The sequence below is a fragment of the Plectrocnemia conspersa genome, unplaced genomic scaffold (assembly GCF_051122295.1).
Source record: "Plectrocnemia conspersa isolate PC_06_02 unplaced genomic scaffold, ASM5112229v1 ptg000003l, whole genome shotgun sequence".
NCBI classification, from domain to species: Eukaryota; Metazoa; Arthropoda; class Insecta; order Trichoptera; family Polycentropodidae; genus Plectrocnemia; species Plectrocnemia conspersa.
Window position 1 is genome coordinate 9,298,922 of NW_028277167.1, and position 24,914 is coordinate 9,323,835.

At 28.2% G+C, this 24,914-nt stretch overlaps 1 protein-coding gene across 4 annotated transcripts; it reads right to left on the reverse strand.

Moving 5' to 3' along the window:
• Window positions 1-596: 596 nt before the first annotated feature.
• LOC148236554 (organic cation transporter-like protein) lies at window positions 597-22,800 on the reverse strand. 4 transcript variants are annotated; one of them, XR_015808953.1, is made up of 10 exons: window positions 22,639-22,793; window positions 7,481-7,936; window positions 4,910-5,013; window positions 4,680-4,834; window positions 2,775-2,943; window positions 2,548-2,701; window positions 2,087-2,265; window positions 1,102-1,236; window positions 838-1,031; window positions 597-778 (listed from the first exon to the last, which is right to left on the reverse strand). XR_015808953.1 is itself a non-coding variant. In XM_088181996.1 (10 exons), the coding sequence occupies exons 1-10, from the start codon at window positions 22,705-22,707 to the stop codon at window positions 605-607; spliced, it is 1,794 nt and encodes a 597-aa protein (XP_088038122.1). In that variant the 5' UTR covers window positions 22,708-22,800; the 3' UTR covers window positions 597-604. The 4 variants fall into 4 exon arrangements, 3 of the variants coding, with proteins under 3 accessions (XP_088038122.1, XP_088038124.1, XP_088038123.1); XM_088181996.1 differs by having other exon boundaries at window positions 2,543-2,701; window positions 22,639-22,800; XM_088181998.1 differs by lacking the exon at window positions 22,639-22,793 and adding an exon at window positions 15,440-15,454 and having other exon boundaries at window positions 2,543-2,701.
• Window positions 22,801-24,914: the final 2,114 nt, after the last annotated feature.

A 24,914-nucleotide genomic window follows, 5' to 3' on the forward strand; every position in this document is an offset into this window, starting at 1 on the left:
TGGTCGTTATAGATCAATGTTATAATTATATAGTGGAATTGAGCTTAAAATCGAATTAATGTGATTTATTTATTGACAGGCTGTAACTGCATAGTGATATGAATTTATTTTTAGAAAGTTTTCAGAAGCAGCATGTGTTATTATAAAAAAACATAGTTAAAATCACAGTAGCGATGTGCTTCTTTGTATTTTAAAGTATTTGTTACTATCATTCCGTAAGTGTCTATTTTGAGATTGTACCATTTTATTGGTTGTGAGATTTTTTCTTGTCTGATTTATATCACAGTTTTTTTTTATTTTATTTATTTTTATTTATGTGCATCAAATATATTGTTGCGTGCAGTTTATTATTATAATATTAACAATATTTAACATTACAAATTATGTTTTAATACTTGTATTCAATGTAATCTTATTAAAAATGTGTTGATTACATTTTGCCTTTTATTGATTGTGTATTAAGTATCATGTCATGGTTTTATAACACCTTCGTGTTCAATATCTAAAGTATATAAATTATATAACTAATAATACTGTTATTAGTTTAAATTTAAAATAATCTCATCAATTAATTATTTATCACAAGACAATTTAAGTAAGCCTTTTAAAACTTTGTATTTTGTATATTATTAGGATCTTCGCTTATGTTCCATATCTTCGAATTAAGTACAGTTGGTAAATTTGATACTTTAACCGGTTTCACCAGGAATGCGCATAGTCCACCTACAGATGTTAAGATTCCAAAAAATGTTAACGATACTCCGTCACCGTATTTCACCTGTAATGTTATTTTTAATTAATGAATAGAAAATTTAATAATGAATAATTTATACTAACCGTGACTCCGATCAAAGGTGCAGTCATAAATATTGTCCTGGCTATTACAGTCGACCAGAAGACGGCTCTCTTTTTATGCGGAACTGGAAACAATTCAGCTGTGCAAGTTGTAACTACGCACAGACACGCACTGATGCCAATTTTATTCACCATTGATATCAGCAACAAATTGTTCAGCATGTGACTGCCATCAACTAAAATTATACTTATTATATATGAATTGCTCTTTTAACTAGCGTAAGGCTAAATATATATTTTCCTTACCATGAACTGGTAAAATCCATATGAAGCATGTTACCAATCCACAAAACATTGTCAAGCTGCCAACAGCATACCATTTCGCCTTCATATGCATTAATATTTGAAAACCGGCAAAACCACCGATCAATTCGCATAATCCTATTCATTAGAAAATATTCAAAAATTATAATACAAATAAAATATATAAAAGGATGAGTTAAATGAAAACCTTAAAAGTCGGATAAAAAATAATTAATTATTACTATGTTGATTGCCAGTACAAATCAGGCATGCAACAAGAAGGATCAACAGTAGCTTAAAATGATTGCCGTATTTTCACTCTCTCATTCGTTTTTTGAATAGAGTAGTATTGAAATATATTTCAAATCCTTGACGAATGAGAGTTTAGTGTAGTGATGCATCTCTGTTATTACAGCAAGCGTACGAGCAGACTATATAGTTCTATAGTAGATTTTTCTCTACTATCTTATATATTGTGAAAGAAATTCACCTAGTAAAATGAATGATATAGCCTCATTTTTACATATGAATCATAGATCATCTAACCCATTGTCTATGATATACCTAAGTTCCATACCAGCTGTTTTTAGAATTGAAACAATGAACTATTGATGTATCAATTTATTATGTTCTGCAGTTCCAAAAACTGTCTGCTATTAAGTGAGTAGCTTTTTTCAATGTATTGACTCTTAAAAACAAAAGTCGATTGCTTTCGTTCCTATGATTACAACAATCCAATAACTGCACTTTGATGTTTTGAACATTCATAACCAGTCCATCAAATCTAGTGTTTTATATTTTATGATTTTTACATCATTAGACCACTCAAAGAAGCGATAGAAGAGAAGAGGTTCAGGTCCAACGAAGAGGAGCAACAATCCGTACAAATCCATACACTTGCTATAGATCCAACATATAAAAATGTACTTTTGTACATCACAGTTTTCATTTGACTTATTACCATATTATACCATCTTAATAAATTTACCTGCTATTGCAGTGTTCACATACAAATATTGTCTTCCAAAACTTCTTATATTAAGAAGAGCTCCATAGTAACACGTGAGAATAAGACTGAAAGACGTTGCCACCATAATAAAACACCATAATGCTCCAGGCAGTGATATCAAGTGCTTCCAATTATCTTGAGGCTCTAATTTTTCTTTACTGCAAAATTACAATCATCAAATAATCTGAACCATCATAAATAAATAATAGTTGCGACTTCTAGATACAATATCAGACATGGCAATTTTTATGATTTCATTACTACAGCCAAAAATAAGTTAATATACAGAAATAAGACTAAGTTACTTTAAATCCATGAAATTTAGTAAAGATAGTGCATAATCTTTCATTCAATTTAGTAGTGATAAAAATATAAATATGTAATTTAATCAGAAGCAGGTAAATTTGACATGCCTGATATTGATGTATAAAATACCTTACTTGTGTAGTCAGCGCTTGTTCTTTAATAAGATCTTCCATATTTGGAAAAGCTTTGCTATCACGTTGGTTCACCGATAAAGAATTTTCTAATATATGCTTAACTTTTTCTATGTTCTGTTTATTTAAATGCCATCGCGGAGAGTCTGGAATCCATCTGTGATTATTAAAAGAATCCTATTATTAAAATTATATATATATTAAAATATATTTGTATAAATAATACTTACATCCATAAAAGCATTACTAGAACCATTGGTACTGTAATTGTAATGTATATTTGAGCCCAATTTTCCGTATAATATCCTATAGCTGGCAATAGAATAACTCCGATTGACCATAGCTGTTCAAAATTGCCACTCACTATAGTTTTTTTACGTCCACCGACAATATCCGACACTGTAAATTTATTTATTGTTTAATTTCACTCAAATTTAATATATTTATTAATTAGGAAATGATATGTATTTTAATAACTTTTACTTATCAAGTATATGTGCTTAATACTTAATCAAAATAAATAGAAACTTAATAGTATAAATAAATTAAACTTGAAAAAAACAAGAATTTCAATGGTACAGCGAGCCGGCAAGATAAGAGATTACTCATGTTTACCAAAACCCCCGCCGGAAGAGAAGCGATAACAAGCAACCAGAAGACAGTCGAAGCTGAAGATTGGCATAAGCACCGCAGGGTCTTAACCCTTGGCCAGTTGAGCCGCTCAGAATCCTCTTGAGGACCGCCACCCCTAGATCTTTATTAAAAAGCCTGCCTCGCGGAATGCACCAGAAATTAAAAATATTGATTTACGTATCATGTGAAATATAAATCCAGAATCACATTGCTAATTAAATTATATATATATAATTCTATATTCTGGTTGTTATATTAAATTATTACTAGCCGTCCACAGTAACGCCTTTTATCACAATGAGTTGCAGATTGTGAGTGGTAAATTTATTGTAATGATGTTAAATTAGAATGGTGATCTAGATCAAAGAAAAAGTTTTGTGATTATTTACAATCGCATTTAGATTAAAAATTGTAAGTATCATATAAAGTTTATCTATCTGTAAAATAATAATTAAACTCGAATGTAATTATCAAGATAATCTCCACATAAGTGGTTGAGCGTTTGAAAATGATATAATCACCTAAGCAATTGTGGTAAAAGCAATATTAATTACGTTGTTTTGCATTGTGTAGGGACAGAAAGATACAACTGAAACCATGAACCTTACATGTACGTGTTTGTATCAATATATGAAACATGAAAATTGATCAAATATAAGAATACTTGTTCATTATAAAATTTTGTAAAATAATATTGAGATATTTTAGTACAGAAACTTTTACTACTTTTTTGTTTTTAAAATTCATAATTATAATTTAATAAATCGTTGTAATAATAATATCTCTTATTAAATACACATAACGAAATCTTATTATCCTAATGAAATAAAAAAGTTGCACTTTTCAATGCCATTGTTACTCGAAAACAATACACTTTATCCTCATTTTAAAGCTTAAAAATGACTAATTCATAGAAATAGACAATACAGAATAATTGTGATCACTAAGTCACTACGGCTGACTACCCCTACGGATACTGCACATTTAAGGTAAGTAATCTTTGGCAGCTCCAAATGCTTTTGGAGCTGCCAAAGATTTGTTTGAACTAGCCCTAATCATATAAAAAAGCGTTTCACGAACACATGAAACACTTTTTTTCAACAATCTCTTTCTAATCATAGTCTATATTAGGCGCGGGCAGTGAAATAATTTCTCTCTCGATCGCGATTAAAGTCCTACTGTCTTCTTTTCGCATATTTTTGTTTAATTTTTTCCCTCCTTATACCAAGCCATTTTGATTATCCTAATCCAGTGCTAACTTGGGTATGCCACAAATATTATTGCAATAAATAGTGCTAATTTCATTCAAAAATAAATTTTTGAAATTTACAAAATGACATTTCTGTCATTTAGCATATTCTTGTTAATGTAATATTTCTAACAAAAATACTAATAGTGTCCACAACAATTTTAAATGGCTATTTAATTACAACGTAGTGCATTGTTCACGCTTATTTTAATTAAGTAAATAGTACTAATTGCTTTTTAATAAGTTTGCTCACTTATGGCGGCCCCTGGCGTGAACGTCATAGCACAGCAAGCTGCTGCCAAACATCTAAACAATGCATGGAGCCAATACAGCGGAACAAAGCCAGCAGCAATACCGCACGGCTGCAGCAATATCATTCCGACCATCATCACAATTTTCGGACTCCATCTGGAATGATGTTAACGGAATATAAATATTTTTATACGGAACGTATATGATCTATAAATTTGCGATACAACTTACATTTCCATCATATGCGTGGCTACGACACCACCGATCAACACACCCAGCAAGTGAAAGGACTGCGAGATGGCTATCAATATGTTTCTCGAACATAAGAGATCATACTGAAAATTGTATATAATATTAATCATAAAGAATAAATTTGTTGTAAATGTATAATCTAGGACAGTGGTTTCGAAACTCGCGCCTCCTTTCCCCTTTATTTTGTAAAATGATAAAAATGTAATAATACAAAAAATGAAAAAAAAGTTATTGACAGAATAATAACAAGGTTTTACTTTGTATGATTGTTTTAATGCAATAGATATGCTTGTTTATAAGCACAAAGTTTGTTGAATCTACATTGAATCTATAAATACTGTAACTGCTATCGGAGAATAATAAAAATAGATTACAATGCTAATAATAACAAATTTAAAAGATGTAAAAAATATTAAAAAAATTATCAAAAATACTTCAGAAAATAAAAATAAGAAAAAGTCATTCTAAATATTATAATGGAGATTTAACTACAGATAAAAAATTATCTGATGAATGTAATAAACATTTTATCTTAATTAGAACATTTCTATCAGATTAAATACAAGTTAACCTTGATGATACAAACACTATCACAAATATGGCTCAAGTTAAAAGATCTATTTATTTTCACAAAAATCATAAGATATAGAAACAAATTAAAAAATAATGGCCTGGTATTGATGGCATAACAGTTAAAACAATCATATCAATTAACAGTATTGTTGCTCCTATTTTAGTAAAAGTATTGTATACAATAAATGTTTAAAAGAGGAAAAATTTCCAGATTGCCTAAAAATTGCCAAAATAACTCCTATATATTATACAAAGCTGACGATAAGACGATCACTAACAATTATCGCCCTATATCTGTTTTACCAGTTCTATCAAAAATTTTAGAATCAATTCTAGCCAATAAAATATTTTTTTTTTCAAATTTACAAACCAAATACAAAATAACAGCTTTTGATTTAATTCATAGAATACAAAAATGTGAGGTGGTGTGAGTTTTTATTTAATCTATACATAAATGATTAAACTCTATGTAAGCTTACACGAAGGATTCAACTGTATGCTGATGATATAGTGTTAGAATATAACTAAAACATACAAAGATATACAAAGAAACATGCAGAGTGATTTGATCCATATTTGTGAATGGATGAGTTAATAAAATAAATCAATAATTAATGAAAAAACTAACTATATGATATTTAATGATAGTTTTGCTCTCACAAACACTATAAATATTTCTCTAATTACAAAAGTGATAATATAAAATACTTAGGTCTACTTTTAGATAAAATTAAATTTTTATAACCATATTGATTATATAAAAAAAAAATTGAACCAATGTCAAAAATTTTATACAGGTTGCAAAATATATTATTGTATAAAACTAGACTAAACATTTACTATGCACATATTCATAGTCATATTACATATGTATATGTCTTACGTTTGGGTAAATTAAAATCACTTTAGGTTATTCAAAATGAAAAAATCTAAGGGCTTACTAACCAAATGTATATTTTCAAGATATGGTTTTCATTTGCATGGTCTCATACTATCCGCAGGCAAAATTTTCGCACAGCACAAACACATTGATTTTTCAAGCCATCTATAAAATAATAAATGTAAATCCCAGTGATGATTAAGATAAATTTTCTTAGGACCTCTAAATTCTTGTTTCTTGTATTCCAACCACCTTTACTTGAAACAGCAGAATTTCATTATTAGTTGATTTTCTCTTGTTACCAAACAAATATTCATCTATTTGTTTAAAAATATTAGAATTAAACTTATATACTTAAAAATAAAACGGTTGTTTTTTTTATCAATAGGGGGAGGTAACTTTTGCCTAACCATTTTTATTATATAATACTAGGATTATACGAAAAATAATTTAAAAATATCAAATTCGGGTAAATTTTATTGGAAGATTTTTTACACCTCGAAACGCTACAGGAGAGTGTTAGATTTGTGGTTATGGACAGTATATAATATGATAGTCTAAGCCGGTGTGAAGATTGTGGTTAGAATAGTTTATTTGATCAATTAAAGCTGTATACACCCCACTCTAATAAACCTAATCACAATTTAATTTTTTTAATTTAAAAAATCGATTAGTCAAATTCAGCAAAAGCTACCCTCCACCATAAGTAAAAAAACTTCTAATTCCTTAAAAAATACTATCGATTAAATAATGAAGCAATATTAGACATGTCACATGGACTTAATTTAAAAATAGAAACATTGTTGCTACATTATATTTTTTTAGATTTTACGTCGTACGCATTAAATTTAACTAGTCGGTCTATGCCTAATCTGTTTCGCGTTCCCGCAATATGCGCCGACGCTGCATAGACTATGCCTACAGAAGACGCGAATGGAGGAAAACATTATCCGTTTCCAGGAAGCACGCAGGAGCGGTAAACAATCGTTTATCGCGGATCACTCTTTGTGAATGCTTAGATAACTTCGTATTCTAAAATGATTTTTGTATCCATGAAAATGGTATGAATCATAATGAAATATAAATAAGTCTCTTACCTGAGTTACTACACTAACATATGGATCAATATCATAGACAAATTTATCACAGGCTATAGTTTTGTATCTGGATACTGTTTCATTCCAATTAATTTTATATTCCACATTGATACTGCAGTAATCATTGATGTAAGAACCGTTGGCCGTGATCTTCATCGGATGAGAAAGACTGGTATTCACGGCACTTCCATTAAATTCATTATAGTAATGGTCGAGATCGCACTTGTATTCGTTGTACCACGGCTCCGGCGCAGTGAAGATTATGCAAGCCATGAACCACGCTGCTGGTATTTTTGTGAGGTATACTATCATCACTGTTCTGCACTGCCACCAGCCCCAGTCTCCCATGACTTCAGAACATATATCTGCGCTCTTGGTGACGGTGACCGGTGAACTTTCGATCTTCATCTTTGGTACGATTTTAGGCGGACGGCTGGACGGACTAAGAAGAGGTTCCTGAGATTAAAAAATAGAAGATTCAATATTAATACGCATTTACCGAACTGTTTGATCTTATTATCTTATCTCTAAACACTTACAATTAGAGTTAATGTTAATTAAATTGAACCATAAATACACATACTAAGTAGATTGTATTAAAGTAAACATAACGCATACACTATAAGTTTGTTTTTGGATTAAGGATTATAAGATGTATACGTCATACGGGTCTCACCTGGCTTAGTCCGGGTCAAATAAAAACGTATATGTTATAATATATGTTCATAATCTCGCATTTTTCGGTGATGTACACTCAGTGTACATGTAAAGAAAAGTGATTTAAAATTGTAAAAAAACAAACGTTATTACTAAATAATTATTATACAGTCAAAGTCGAAATATATTCTTAAATATAAGTACTGAAACAAATTAAATGCAATGAATATTGCAATTATTTCGTATAAATGCAAAAATGAACAAACATAAACTTCTGTTCCGAACATAAAATCCACCTGGCAACACTAATATTTTTTACTTTTTTGATGAGTTGACAGAATATTTATTTTTATTACTTTTGATCAATACTTATATATTGTAACTATTTAATTTCATATATAAGTATATCGCATTTTATTTGACATATTTATAAAGATATTCACGTAATAAGATGACATGTACACTCGGTGTACATGACAGGAAATGAAAGGTTAAGGAGCCAGTTTCTGTTTCGTGTTGTTGAAGTGCTTCTGTTATATATTTTATTTTAACAAAAATAAACCGTAGCTAAAAATATTTTCGGAGAACTATACAATGCCATAATAAAAATTTAATTTTATAAATTTAATATTTTATTCAAAATTATAATATTTTTAAAGGCTGTTAATTTAAAACCTAAATAACTTTATTTATAATATATTAATACTTCGGTTGTTTTAAGAATGTTACACTAGATCCTGAGTATAGCGTTGTTTTTATCTGCATTTAATGCTTAAGATATATTTAGCAAAAATGTTTTTCCTTTCCAATTTTTATTTATTTTTACCTTAAGAACTTCAAAAGATGCGCAACTGTACTTTGTGAGTGGTCAATTAAGAATGAACAAAAATATTTCCCAAAGTGATACATTCTTAGATTAATCGTACATACATTTAAAGCAAATGTAGATGTGATAATTTTGTGGCCCAACAAATCTATATACATATATGTATATATACATACAACTAATGTAACTGAAAGCTAAATATACCATATGCTAAAAAAATGTGATTCATACGCGAACGATCTAAGCACAGTTATTTTCGTAAAAATTGAGCTATATAACATTATATAAATTTTAATTTAAAAATGCTACATTATACCAATAAGCTGATTGAAAAAAATACTTAAAGAGATAGTTAGGACTAAAACTATTTTTTTAAATCTGTAGAAAAGATGTAGATGTAGATGTAAAGATGTAAGTTCAATTAGCCGCTCTCGTAGTTAAATTATAGTGAAAATAAAACGCTAAATTGCTATAATTGAATCCAGTTTATTGTTTTATTTCGTGATGTCATTTAAAATTGTATTGTTGAATCGAGCTAGACCAGTGGTATAAGTTGCTGACTAATACAAGAAAGACGTACCTTCGAATTCCATATGAACCTCAATGGATTTTTTTATTTCTTATCATATCTAGAAGATATAATAATAAGCTTGAAAATAAAAATAATAAAAACACCTTTAATTTAAATTTACAAGTATTTAATAAACATAGCTCCATTCCAGTTATTTGTCCCAAATTTTGAAACCAGTTGAGTTACATTAGATACCAATTTTTACTCTGAAGTCCATAGACTATGAAATCATATTTTTGGTAAAGATTTTTTTTTAAATGAGAATTTTAAAGAAATGTTCTGGAAACTAGACACTTCAATCTGAATATTCGAATATCATAATACCGAATATATTCGCCAGTCATATATAACCTGTTCGTTATTGAAAATGTGTCCAGCTATTATTAAAATTAAATACAGTATTATTATTAAAATTAAGTAAATAAAGTAGCAAAAACTGATTAACTCTAAATACACAGTTGTGTTACAATTTTTCATTGTATGCAGTCAAATTGTGACATTTTTTGTTTTGAGAAATCGATTTTCATATATTTATGTTACTTACAGCAGCCATTGCAATAACAACTGAAACCGACAAACAAAATAACACTTTTTGATTGCCGAAATTACAGAAATTTCTTACACCAGTTAATACTGTGCAGCTGTGGACTATTGAATTTTGTAACTATTTTAAATTATACAATAATATATAATATATTGTGCTATAATTTTTTTAAGCATTTAGACTTGTAATGTTTTTGGCAGCAGAAATAATTAAAATGAATAATGCTCCATTATTTTTGCGTAATTTTTTTTATTCTTTATAACTGTATGAAGCTATTTAATATTCGAGTACATAATTGTAAATAACGAATATTTGGAAATTCTACTGTTAACCCAATGCACAGTGCTATTATATTTAATTATCTAAGGCTAACATGAAGGTTTAACGTAAATTTTATCGATAAAGTTAATGATATTGTCTCAAGGTTAAAAAATTGTATTCTAAATGTTTCATTTATCATGCAAATGTACTGATATAATATGTACATAAGTACAATATATAAATACATACATGATAAATATTCAAAAAGTCAGGGTTTTGTTAATACTTTTCAGAACTCCTTTATTTATTTTTTAACAGTATACCTAAATGCACTTGGTGAGTCTCTTAAAAAAATTATTGATACCAGCTTTCGTTTTTTGGTATTAATCGCGCCAGTTTCCCATAGTCTTATCTTTTTGTAACATAGCAGAGTAGTTTAAAGATTGTTAAACATTAATTAAATTTAATCGAACACACGCTGGAGTTCGCTGGGAAGTGACCTCTAGGGCTGGCCATCAGAAGTAGGGCGCGAGGCACTACTTATGACGAAGAAAGCGTAGCAGAGTAACGCAAGCAGGGCCAAAGGGCTCAAGCCTGAGGGGAACCGAAGGCCAAGACTGCGATTGAGGCAACATATACATCCCTCGAAGATCAGTGGAGTGGTGTTGTAACAAGGATGATTCGCAATGCAGCCAGTGAGATCACGTCTCCTCGTGCACTCGGGAGAAATGCTAATGAAACTCCGATAAAATGTGTAATACTACGGGGGGTGAGCTGTCACAAGCTGGGTGCCCGCTCATAGGGTTAGACTCGTAGGGCCCAAGTAGTGGTAACGGTAGTGGTGCACGCAACGGATACCAAAGTAGCTATACTCATGTTAAATATTTATCTGAATAAATACATCATTAACAAAGAATGCTCTTCAGCTGATTTTTACATCAGTACTATCACGTATTGTTACAAAAGGTGACACTATTAATAACATTAATGCTAATTAAATTCAATACTACAAGTCAGTGCAAGGAATTTAATTACTTCAAGAGTATCAAACGTCCTCATACTCTATTTTCCAACAACAAGCGCGCACAGAGTACTAATTTTGTTTAATACAGAACAGTTTTTGTAATTTTTTGGTAAAAATCGCGTTATTAATAATGGCAATGATTATTAAATTAAAAACGTCAAGTCTGAAGAAAATATTCACTATATATTAATATTTTAAGTACAATTATATAAAGTGAATGAATGATAAAGCACAACTCGTGAGCAATTTTAATGTCAAACGTTATCGTGCTAAACACATTTTTTTTCACATTTTGGTTATTAGCGTAATTTATTAAATGTCAAGCAGAATAGAAAAAATACTTAGTAAAAATATAAAAATATGAAAACACATTATAATGTAGTTTTGACTGCACAAAATGCGTTAGAATGGGGTGAACAGAAGCAAAAACTACTAAGTATGTAGTGAGACAACAGACTGAAATCAGTGACATGTTATTTAATATAAACTATTATAACACAGTCAATAGATGTAAATGCACGACCTAGCTCAATTTCACTTTAATTATTTATCCGTTTGATTAGAAAAATCTAGGAAATGTAAGTATATATTAATCACCAATTCTGATCTTTTAGACACAGAATGAATTTAAAAAAAATACTCATTAGGTTTAATATGCGATTAAATCCAGATCTTTTAGGTATTAGTCATCGACTAACAGTTGTGCTAATTATAAATGAAAATTCTTTAATTTTTTACTGCGCGGTTATTACATGGAATAAAAAAAAGTAGCTAAGCAGCTTAATGAACTGCGATATTTTATTGTCGGGTATATATTTTTTTTATTAACTTATGTTGTTGAATTATAAGAGGGACAGTTCGACTTGTGATTAAGCGTTTTACCCGTTTAATAAAAAAGGGTTTCCTCGTTAAAATGAGACACCGTGGGAAACCTTTTAACTGATTAAGTCACAAGGTACGCGCCATAAATCAGAAAGGAATAATATATCCGCAGCATTGAAAAGAGATAGCCCGTGAATTTGGTTTTATTCTCAAAACAACCGTTTCTTACCTATCTTTTGCTTAAGAAAAAGTCGCCATTATTCTGTAATTAATCGTTCAACTGAAAAAGTAGCAGACAATACGACACGGACATATTTGTCTTAACAAATATAACGACAACTATATTTGTCTTAACAAAATTAATCACCTGACTAAAAGGTCTAAAATGGAAAGTCTTAAAAATAATTCACGTATATTTTTAAGTAAAAAAAATGTTTTTTAGTGAACACTAACATGTGTCTAAGAATGGACTAATAATTGGCTATAGTATATATTATATGTACGTACAATATCGCAGTATGGAAGGTATGTATTTCTATAGCCTAATATATGTTGATATTATTACTCATATTTGTTTATAAGGCTTGAATATAGAATTTTTTTAGCTCAGTGCAACAACGTGCTCAAATAATTTGTTTTGTATTATTTTTAGTATGTTTTACTTGCGATTATCAGTAAATCTACAAATGGTGAGCGTAGGGTCAGTACCCGGTTTACGAATAACTAACATCAGCTTGCTTACACCCGTTTGGAAAGTATTATATATAGTCTATACTAGTCTCTATATTATACTATTGCTGGTCTACAAGATGCAATTGAAAACCATTAAAAGTCAATCGTATCCAAGAACCTGTTAGGAATTAGGTCACTGAAATATATACAGCACGTGAATGGTTTTAATAGGCTAAATTTTTCGAAAGGGTTTCCAGTATGATAAATTTATATAATTCAATAAAATTAATAAGTTTCATCCTTTTTCTCGATGAAAAATATAAAATTTACCCATTGAGATTTTTCCATTTGTTTTTTTTCGGATTATTTTATATCAAATATTTTTTTTTATAGAAACAGCTAATTTGTGCTAAGACTGCAATTCTTTTATATAATATATAATAGCCTTACTTTTTAATTAGAACTCGTATTATTGAGAAAATAGTATAAGTGGTTTTAACTTACTTGTTATTGTATTCCGTTTTAATTGAACAAAGCACATACAATTTAATTTATTTAGTGATGAACAGAACCTGATGTACACTAATAAAATAACAATATGCAAATAGAACTTCACTTGGACTAATTTGATAAAATTAATCTATGGATTTTCCGAACTACACGTTTACACTATTCGCTGCTTAAACATCACTCGGTTTTTTGTAATTTATATATTATTTTTAATTGTGAACTACCAGCACGCGATCATACTTCGTAATAAATATTGTTTGACTGATCGATACCATTTCGAGGCTCGCCTATTTAAACTGTACTCGTCAATTAGTAATTCGATACACATATATATGTAAAAATCTTCTCAATTGAACATGTTTTTGTTTTGAAGTGTCAACTTGATTCCATGTTGATCTTAACAATAATACCGATTTGAACTAAGGCTTGGAAAAATTCACACTTTAAAAAGTCACGTATTCATTGTTGTTATCAATGAATGAAATCATCAAATGTATGAATTAAATTAAAAACTCATAAAAATACTCACAATCTAAATATTTTAATTTACAAATGTTAATCACTCAAGTATTTTATTTATTGGAGCTCATCAGTAGATGTTGCCTATTAATATACTTCAATTGATTGATTCGCTCTTGAGCAAACTATAGCGTCCAAAGCAACACCACGGTAGACTAAGTGCTCGTAATAATCGTAACAGTGGTTTCATTATCTGATTCAGGGATTAAATCGGAATTTAAATATACTACAGCTTAATTTTTTTATCATCGCTGCAAATGTGTAATCATTAGTTGCTATTTCTTGAACGGATTGCGAGAATTGAATTATCTTTATATTGTTATGTTGCGAAATTATAGATTGTCGTTTCAATCACTATGTAAGAAATATCTATTATTATTATGTAGAATGGCAGTGCTTTGAAAAATGTAAAATGACAATGCTGACAGGAATTAGAATAGGTTGATTTATATATTTCGCTTTGAAAAAGTATTAAAAATCATCAGTAATAGTTTGTATTACTATGCATAGGTTATTATGCATGAATTCGCTTATAGTTAAGTTTGGAGGTTCTATATTATATGCGGGCAAATAAATATAAAAATTAGCCACCGTTGTGACAAATTTTCTGAAATCATATTCTATGCGAAATATAACAATTAGGCATTAAAAATATTAAAAATATTTACTCATAATATTTACGTGATTTATTCTTGTATGTATTATTTGTTTTCTTATTTAAACAAGGTGTTTTATAATACAATAAAAAATGTAATAAAAAAACGAATTGTCAAATTATTATTAAAATTAATTTTAAGGTGTAATATATCAAATAGTATAAAACACGATAAAGTCAACATATCATTACTAAGTAAAAAAACACAAAAATTTACTAATTATAGAATTAGACAACAAGTTATGAAATATATTAAAAATATACTTAATTATTTGTAATTTCTACTTAAATAAACGAAATTAGAAATTACAATTATAATAATAATAATGATGGATTTCTACTATGATCTGTCAAATAATAAATTAAAATAATTCCCATTTAATTTAATATACAATTCATAAAATACGCCGCCCCAAGTAAGTGCCGCCCTGCATTGCACATAAGTACTTAATTCACTGAAATGATTTTTTAAATCAAAATTTTTCAAATTTTAATCGTAAAAACGTAATTTAATTAAAAATGCATAATTTGTATCAAAATTCATGACCTTAAATATTAATGAATTATTCTAGATCATTTAAAAAATAACTTGGTTATATCAAAAAAGATACATTATTGACTGCTTTGAAATCGTAAAAAGCGTATATTTTTACATGCAAATTTAGCACTTATCTTTGTTACATGATGTAATTAGGTATATGTTTTAGCAAATCGTTTTTTTTACACAAAAAAAAATTTCAAAATGTAAAAATTTCAAATAGCTAAAAAATAATTTCTCCTATTAAAAAAAAAAAATCTATTACGAAAACAATTTGATTGTAAAGAAGAATTAATGTAATTGTAAATAAACTGTAATAATAAAAACGGGACACTAAATAAATTATTAAGATGTCGTTACCTTTAAAACGATCCACTTTTGGGAAGTATACAGACAGAAATGAAATATCTCGTCAAAGAGCTACATAAGTTTTGGAACCGTTCCAAGCTAAGCAATCTTAAAATGTAAACGTTTCATTTGTGTGTTTTACTTTTACATAACGTTACAATTTCGTGACTATTGATCGTGTATTAATATTTGATAGATATGTTCACGTGCGGAAAAATTAAAAAAAAATTAATGATTATATCAGATTCTAATCAAAACTTATCGATATAAATCTGTGCTCTTAACGGCAGACGGTCACGTCATATTACAATCGATTGATTATTATCAAGTTAAACCTACATATTTGATATTTTTTTGAGAATATAAAAAACTAATAAATATTAAAAATTTTAGTAATAAACACAGGTAAATTTAAAAAAAACTTGTAATTCCTCGTTATTGTTCCATAATAATTAAAAATTTTAATTAGAATTATTAAAAAAAATTGTTCGTAGTCTAGTAGACAATCTTAAATCATGCTTAGTTAATTAGACTTCTCTTTCACACGAAGCAGTAGAATCAGGAATATTGAGAAATATTTTGATTGCAACACTATTGTTAGAATATGTTTCAATTAATTCAATGTCACGGATATTATGTAGAATATCAAGCAGCGTTTTAGTTATAAGACTTGAAGCTTTACATTTGAGCTAATTTAATTTTTTCTATTCCAATTATAGAAACACAAGCTCAGGAATAAATACGAGCCAAAGAAAAAGTTAAAAAATCGTCACAGACAGTTCTCATTTGCACTACGCACTAGTGTGAAAAATGCTGAAAATTTGTACTCTAAATATTTTTTGCCATTAAATTATACTTCCGCATATTAGGTAATTCAGTGACATACATACATAAGTAAAATGCAAACTCAATATTTAAAAAAATTTGATCAAATCATTTCTCAATTTCGGGTTTTAGGACCGATTAGTGTAACTTTGTCTGGAATACATTGAGTCTAATGCGATACGGTATGGATGAATCGAAGTGGATAATAGGTCGTCAAAGTAGTTCGAAGCAGAGTAGTCTTTGAATAAAATGACTGAATTTTAGCAAAACCTCTTATATGTTTTCTGCAAACAGCTTTGACAAATTGGTATCAGGTTTATTATGACCTATTAGAACGTATGATATATCTCCTCCGGGCCTGCCGAGAGGGGACAAATATTCCGGGCCCGTTCTCTTTGAGGGGCCCGACTCTGGAAAAAATCATAGCAAGAATATATGTTTAAAAAAAATAAAAACCGATCAAATAATGAATCAGAACTAAACCACAGTTGCTTGAGGTGTATGTACTAATGTACTTTGAGTATAAGTTCCTTTAGCCTTTTTATACATACAAGAAATAAAAGAAGCAGAAAATTGCCTTCAAAAGCGCCCACTTTCTAGGTAATATTTTCACAATAAACATGATCAAAGAGACAGATTGTAGTTTTTTAACATGAGAGGATTTTTTCACCGAATGTAAATTAGTAGCAGTAAATTTATATATTTGAAAATTTTCAGATCGAATACTTAAGGAAGAAATAAATATATAACGAAAAATCAACAACAGCACCAGCTGAATTATATAAATTTTATATTTTTATAGATTGTACTATTAGTACTTTGATAACTAAATTAAATGCAGCAAAATAAATAAATAATATATTCAGATTCTTGTGGATAGTCCTAAAAGAAAATCTGGAAAAAAAGTCTCGAATCTATCCCGAAAATATGTTTTATAATACGTGATTTTAGTAAGCGAATGTGCGAATACCGGACCCTCAACTTTTTGTGTTTTAAATATTATTTTTGCTTCGTTATGATTTTTTAAAATATATTTTAAAATTTAATGGTTCAAATTAGTCATTATTATTTAGGATTTTCAATGATAGTCAAAATGGTTCAATCTATAAAAAACTATTAAGCCTTTTCAATTCATTTGAAAATAGGTTTAAAACTTGACTAAATATTTCCAGAAGAAAACATTTTATATTATTTAACGTTAGATTTGAAACTTAGATATTTAATTATAAATCTTAATATTGTATATGACTTATAAATAGGTTTAAAACTTAGCTAGATCATAATAAATTAAGCATTATACAGTGAAATTTTAATATAGCTAAGCTCACGGAACCAATAAATTAATTTCGGTACACTGAAAATTCGTCATATTCAATGTAAGGTAGATGATATATTTTTATAGAATTTTTTATTACCATATTACTACAGCCTCAAAATAACTTCTTATAAGGTTGACAAATCGGTCTTCGCCCATTTTTAAGGTTACTGTATGAAACACAATAAAATTTGTGAAAAAAATATTTTATAAAAAAAGTTTGAGGGTCAGCGAAACACCTGTAATGTCGCTTTTGAAAATTCAATGTGAGCGATTATAAAAACGCTGTTTATATGTTTTATGTGTAAATATAAAAGCCAGTTTTTAATTACATTTACTAATTAGAAAGAAACAATAAACAGAAAATATCAAGCACCTAATCTGTTACTTAAGATTTAGACCAAAAGTGCGCTTTAAAAATATTAATAATTTTGAGACCTTCGTCTATTTTTATTAAAAAATATTTTGATTTATATATTTTTTAAGGTAAGTGTTTTTTCTGAGCAGCATTATATATTTTAATAATTAATAAGTGCAAAAAGTTTTTACATTATTTAAAATTAATATAAGTGTTTTACAATTTAAATCGTTATAATCAATTTCGTACTTCGTTCTCAAGCGCACCCAAAACCGGGGATTTCCCTTTCAAATTTTATACATGTGACAGTTCTTGTCATCTGGCAAGCGCTCACTGCGCCCATTTCTGTGTAATTAAATAAACAGTGAAATATGTTATAATCACGGCGTTTTTCTTACAAAGTGGCAATTTAAGATGATTCAAAGTGATGTTGTCTTTGAAATTATAGACAATATAATCGAAACTAGAAATTATGAGTGTGCTATAAAATAGTAAGTGTTTGTTTATATTATATGAATAATATATCACGGTTATTCTAACAAAATTATCATTCACTTTCTAGGATCTAATATTAAAAGACTAACAGCGGTGATTGGGCAAATAAAGGTATACATACCAAAGTTAATTAAACATATAACAATGCTAGTAATAATGATAAATCTCGTATTAGTGTACACAAAAAGTTACATTTTACCTACCATATAGTATCGTTTACAGTTAATTTTCAGAAACAATGATAGATCTAATAGCATTTACGTATGGCAAACAATTAATATATGACATATTGTGACAATTTTGAAGAAGATGAAGAGATGCCAATCTACGTATATAATCTTCTACAGTAATTTTCATCAATTTTGTTCTTCGGTTATCGTTTAAATTTAATTTATGGATTATATTAGTAGTAATAATGTGTTCAATGTTTACTTTTGATAAGTTTTATTGTTTTTAATTATTTTTGAGAACCAATGATAAAACAATTTGATGACCTATATGGCTACAACGTAGAATTGGTATATATAAACAAAGAGTGAATCTTTTGAAGTCACTGTTTTATCTTTTTATAAAGAACATACTACATAAGTTTGATGTAACTGAATATCTTGAATTTGGCTATTCCAAAAGAGGAATGATGGCACAGAACAAAAATTGAATAAAAACCATGACGTATACATATTTTGCAACATCGGAATTAAAAATAACCCACTCTTAGATATTTTGACTATCGATTATTTCAGGTATGCAATCACATATTTATAATCATTGTAATATGTCTTTTATTAGATAACATCCAAGAAAGTACACATTTATAAGCTGTCCGTTGGCTGATATATATAGCGTTCCCACTGCCACAGCGTCGATTTGATCGACATTAACTTTCAATCCTCATACATACTAAGATATATTACACGTTCACGTTTAAGACATACCTGGTTTATTTGCAATTCTTAAAATCTAACGTATATGTATTTTAAATTGGAAGCAATGATAATGTTTATGTAATATAAAAGGAAAAACTCACTTTTCGGCCTCGAAACCCGGCGACGGGAATTCAAAATTTGAATATTTCATTACGAAGATTGTTTTATGATTCTTCTTAACCTAAACACATTATGTATATATTTAATTTTCATAGTTATAACACACCTAGTTAATTTGCAATCCGATTATTTATAAAAAGAAAAACTCACTTTTCGGCCTCGGAGCCCGTCGCCGGGTATTCAAAATTTGAAGATTTCATTACGAAGATTGTTTTGTGATTGTTTATCTAATTTAATCAATGTATTCTTTTAATCCTCAACACATTATATATAAATTACATTTTCATAATTATAACACACCTAGTTAATTTGCAATCCGATTATTTATATTCAGTCAAATGACGAATTAATGAAAATTATTGTCCCGTAGCAAAATTTTATTAATAAATAATAATTATTTAAAACTGTTGTCATGGTACTGTCAGCCATTTTGTTTTATATTTGAATGCTTATTTTTCATTGGTCGAAACAACAGAACGCATTACCGGACCATTACCAGCACGAAAATCAATCGGAGCAAATTCAATTTTTATTTTTATTATTATTTATTATTATAATTAAATATATTTACTTTATTTACGTGTATTATTTATACATCGTTCATACAAAGCGATACGATTTACAGAGTAGAGAATTGAAAGGTCAATGTTTCATATTAAGTTATTCACGTCTGGAAGCGGCTTAGAACAATTATATATAAGAAGATACCAAAATACATTTTCACCAGTAGATATATATTTTTACCACTAAAAATATAAATTATCTGGTAGGTGCTAGTACTATTATATGACTTCAAATATTCTATATGTAGTAATATATATATTTACATACTTATCATTATTTATTTACATCCGATGTATAAATGTTACAGTGAATGTGTATTTTTTGGTAAAGTTATATTTTCACCAGTAAGGTCCAAACACATTTTCTACACACCGGCCTGGCACGTGGCTCAAATCAGTAATGGGGTTTCTCAGAACCAAACTTCACTGGATGAATCGTCGAAATTTTCTTGACGATTCAATCTTTCTTTATTTCTTGGAAGCAATTTTTTTACCTTGTTTGAAATTACACATGATAATTTATACGTTATCGCACGGTTATTTACCCGAATTAATAAATACAAAGTAGTTGTCTTGAACAGTGCCATATAATTTATTACCCGCGCGTTTGACTTCATTATATTGTTCAGACGTAACAAAAGGTTATAAAAATATTGACCACTAATGTTGATGTTTATATGGTTACGACTTTTAAATGGTTTTGTAATAATCCTTTATTTACGATTTATAAAATCTGCGGTGATTTATATTTCTAAAGATTCTAAGCAATGCAGGATGTCCCAGAACTCCCAGCAACCTAAAATTTAGCACCTTATTAATCGGTCTTTTTTTAGGTATTTCTTCACTTTAGTTGCCAAAATTGTTTAGTCGAATAGTTAGTTGTTACAACTTGAAATCAAATCTTATTTAGTATAATGTAGCTGGTCTTAAATCAAAGAACTTTCAATAACAATAAAAATATATTGCTGCAATATCTTAATTTAGAACAATTATTTCATTACAATAATCTTTCATTTGAGCTACGAGTGGTATATATGAAATACTGACATTTTTACATCGAACGAAATTATAAATTTCTACATATAAAATCAAACTATTATAATATATGTATAAGACAATATTTATCTCAAACGAATAACGAAGAAAAAATGTGCGAAAATAAATATTTTTGTTGAAACATTGGCCAGAAATCATCAAAGTCCTTTTGATCATGACGAACAAAAAATATTTTACTATCAATATAAAAACTAGATATTACAAAATAATGCAGATTCTAATTTTAGTCTTTTAGTCATTCCAGATCTATATAAAAAAATATCATAGTCAGGTACTGATGATTATTTTATTTATTCCTCTATGAAATCGAATACCCGATTACTGTATTAGATATTTCTGTTGCTACTAATTAATAATAAATAATATTTAAATAATTATTATAAGTATCTTAAGAAGTTTAATATGAATTATTTTATTCATCATCGATAATCGTGTTCAAAAAATATGTTCAATTCAAAGTACAAAAACAATATTAGCAATATCCCGCATTATGTATGTTTTATATATACAAGGTGTAATAAAACAATTGATAATTATTCTTTAATATTAATATTTTCCCCTCAAAATAATCCATTTATGCCAACGTTTCTACCAATCCGCAAAACATTTGTTAAGTGCATTATTTGGTCTTCAGTTCAGTCAGAAATTTTGCCGTTATCTCATCTATGATTGCAAAACATTATGCGTCCAATGCCTTCTTTATCTAAACATCTAAGAGAATAGGAAAAAGTAAGAATTGTAATATCTGGGGAATGCGGTGACGGAGTGGTTTTTGCCCAAAAAATCACAAATAATTAGTTTTTTTAAAATAATAAAAAATATTAGCTTCACCAAAAAATGAATAACACGTGAAATCCATATTTATATCACACCTCGTATATCTACGCAAAAACCGCGAACAATAAGACAATGTATTTCACCATTTTTTGGAACATATTGTATAAGTCTATATTTTTTTTAAAAACATATTTATTTTGTTGGTTAAGTAAACACTAACGATTTAATCTAAAAACACATTGCTTATTCGCTAATTTAACAATCTTTACTTAGCAATTACATCTATGCAACGATTCAATGCAACGATTTTGCTTATCAGTCCACACATGTGTAAATTATCTATTGTACTTATTCATTCATGTGTTGCTAAATTTGTAAGATAAATTAAAATCGATTAGTGACATCTATGCCCGTCTTTTGAAAGTATTTTAAACAGCTAATTTAATTTCACGGTTCAGAACTTAATATTTCAAATTTAAAAGGCATCGTTAAATATTTTTATTACTTAATAATAATAATAACTGCAACTCTACTTGGACTTCACGCATATACAGAACAAATGGATTATATTTGCGTAATTCGCATTCGCATGCGATCGTTAACAATATTTTTTAATGATCTATTAAAATACGTTACGTTAATTTGATTATAAATTGGACGAAACATCATGATATGCCAAAAAACTTATATGTAGCAAGAAAGTAAGTGCTCAAACAAATATTTAGTGATGTATAAAAACTTATGTAATTGTACATTGATTTATGAAATTTATTTACTTGAACTTCTTCATCTCGGTCGTTGTCCGTAGGATTGTCTTTCACATCATCCATTTCGATCTCGAACATTTTCACTGCCAAATTTTTACCGCTATTTTATAACCTGCAAAAGCAGCACAGGCGTGTGTTACTGCTTGAGCAAACCTCACAACAATAACATCTGTCGTGATAAATGTTAGTGGAAATACATACAAGGCCAAGCTGATCCATTATATGTAGTTATTGAAATATATATAATATATTTTTAAAATCCTACATATATACATATATGCATATGTGTATCCAATTCATAATTTTGACAGTCTCTTTCTCAATACCAGAGCCGAATTGTAAGCTTGATTAAATGTATAAGCTGTGTTATAGGATGGCCTTATTACAATACAATACAATTTTCGTATGATTTTCAAATCTAATAAAATTATAAAGACAATAATGTTCTTATACGCATATTTACATTTACTTATTCTTATACATTGAATTCCAATGCGATCGATTAAGATAAAACCGAGTTATATTTTTATCATTTCTACAGAAATGTAGAAATAATAAAAATATCAAACAATTCTGATCATAGATTATGAATATACACAAATAATACATATATATATATATATATGTATTTAAGAATACGTCAATATATGTATATACTTATATATATATATATATATATATATATATATATATATATATATATATATATATATATATATATATATATATATATATATATATATATATATATAAAAATAATATCTGTTTATATATATACAACAGATTAACATGATTTTAATTTTAAAATATTTTATTTTGCCTTTCTTATGATTACACAAAATTTTACTTGTGTACAAATAAAAATATAAAGCAGTTTCAATTAAATGTAAAATATATTTTACTATCAAACAATCACCTAAGTAAAAATTTTTTGTTGTGTGGAATATATGTTGGCGCAATTTTTAATAATCCGGTCAAAAACCATAGCTATAAAAGAAACCCCTTTCTGAATATTAATGTTAGATAAATAAAGATAAAATACTTAAAATAAATAAAAACATAATTAAAGTTTGTAAATATATTCTAATACTGTTAAATGTATATGTATTTGCATGACTTAAGAGAAGAGAAATTGTTCGACCTGATTTTTTCATACATGATTTTTTCAATACATAATACATACATAAATATAATTATGGTTAGTTGCTGTCGTTTTTAAACAGTTAATTATTATTTGGCTGTTGAAACAAAGTACGAATTTTGTTACATCTGTATTAATTCCATATTCTGACATTAAAAAAAGTAGGCCCAACAATTAACTGTAGCAGTTTTTCACCAATTAACAAATTTATACGAAATTTAATTTAATATGATTTTTTAATTCAGCAACTATGGTAGATGATTCATTGGAAATATGTCAATGCCAAAGCTAAAGCAATGTAAATCTTATTCAAAATTTCTATCAGTGGCAAAAATACATTTAAAGATTGGGAAGTCGCGGAAACAGTGTATATGGGTTTCACACAAATCGAGCGAAGAAAAGAAGTCGACAGGTATTCGCATATCCGAAAGGCTTCTATATCTTGAAGCTGATCGCCTTTTCTCGACCATTTGACAACCGGAAATGAGAAATGGGTATTGTACGACACAGGTACGGCATTTCAGTTTTTCCAGGAGGAAGGGGGGGGTGCAAAAATTGGCTAATCAGTGCTCGATTTTTTAATATTTACATTTTATTAATTATTCAATTAATGATATGCATTTTTCTAGGCAAAATCAAAGAGGTTCCTGTTTAAAATCCACGTCTTGTAGGGTTCATATTGACATTGTATAATATTACGACTGACAATAAGTGAGAATCGAGTAAAGCATATGTATATAAACCAAATTTTGACCAATAGCAAAAAACAATGATCACTTCTCAGAAATCAAAAATTCACGTCAAAAGCAATAAAATCGTGTCGGAGCCGTTGCAATGGGAACAATAAAGAAAAATATTCCTATTGTATTTAATACAGTCAATAATAAAATTGTTTTTGATATAGTAAAATCTTATTACAAATCAGATTTGAGGGAAAAAGTGTAAGTGTAGTATAATTTCAAGTACAAGAAATACAATTTATAACAAAATATTCGCCTAAATCTAACTGATATGCATTTTGATTTCCTTCACTAAAAATGGCAATATATTCAATTCGAATGGCCGGAGTGAGGTCATGTTCCCATTTTAAAAAAATGTTGTTCGTGTTCAATGAAAACATATAATACATAAAGAGATTCTATAC

Coding starts and splice junctions, on each gene's coding strand:
- LOC148236554 (XM_088181996.1), bottom strand. CDS start 22,707: ATGTTCGAGATCGAAATGGATGATGTGAAAGACAATCCTACGGACAAC. Junction 2,702..2,774: donor CTAGTAATGCTTTTATGGAT/GTAAGTATTATT, acceptor TAATAATCACAG/ATGGATTCCAGACTCTCCGC. Junction 1,032..1,101: donor ATGGATTTTACCAGTTCATG/GTAAGGAAAATA, acceptor GTATAATTTTAG/TTGATGGCAGTCACATGCTG.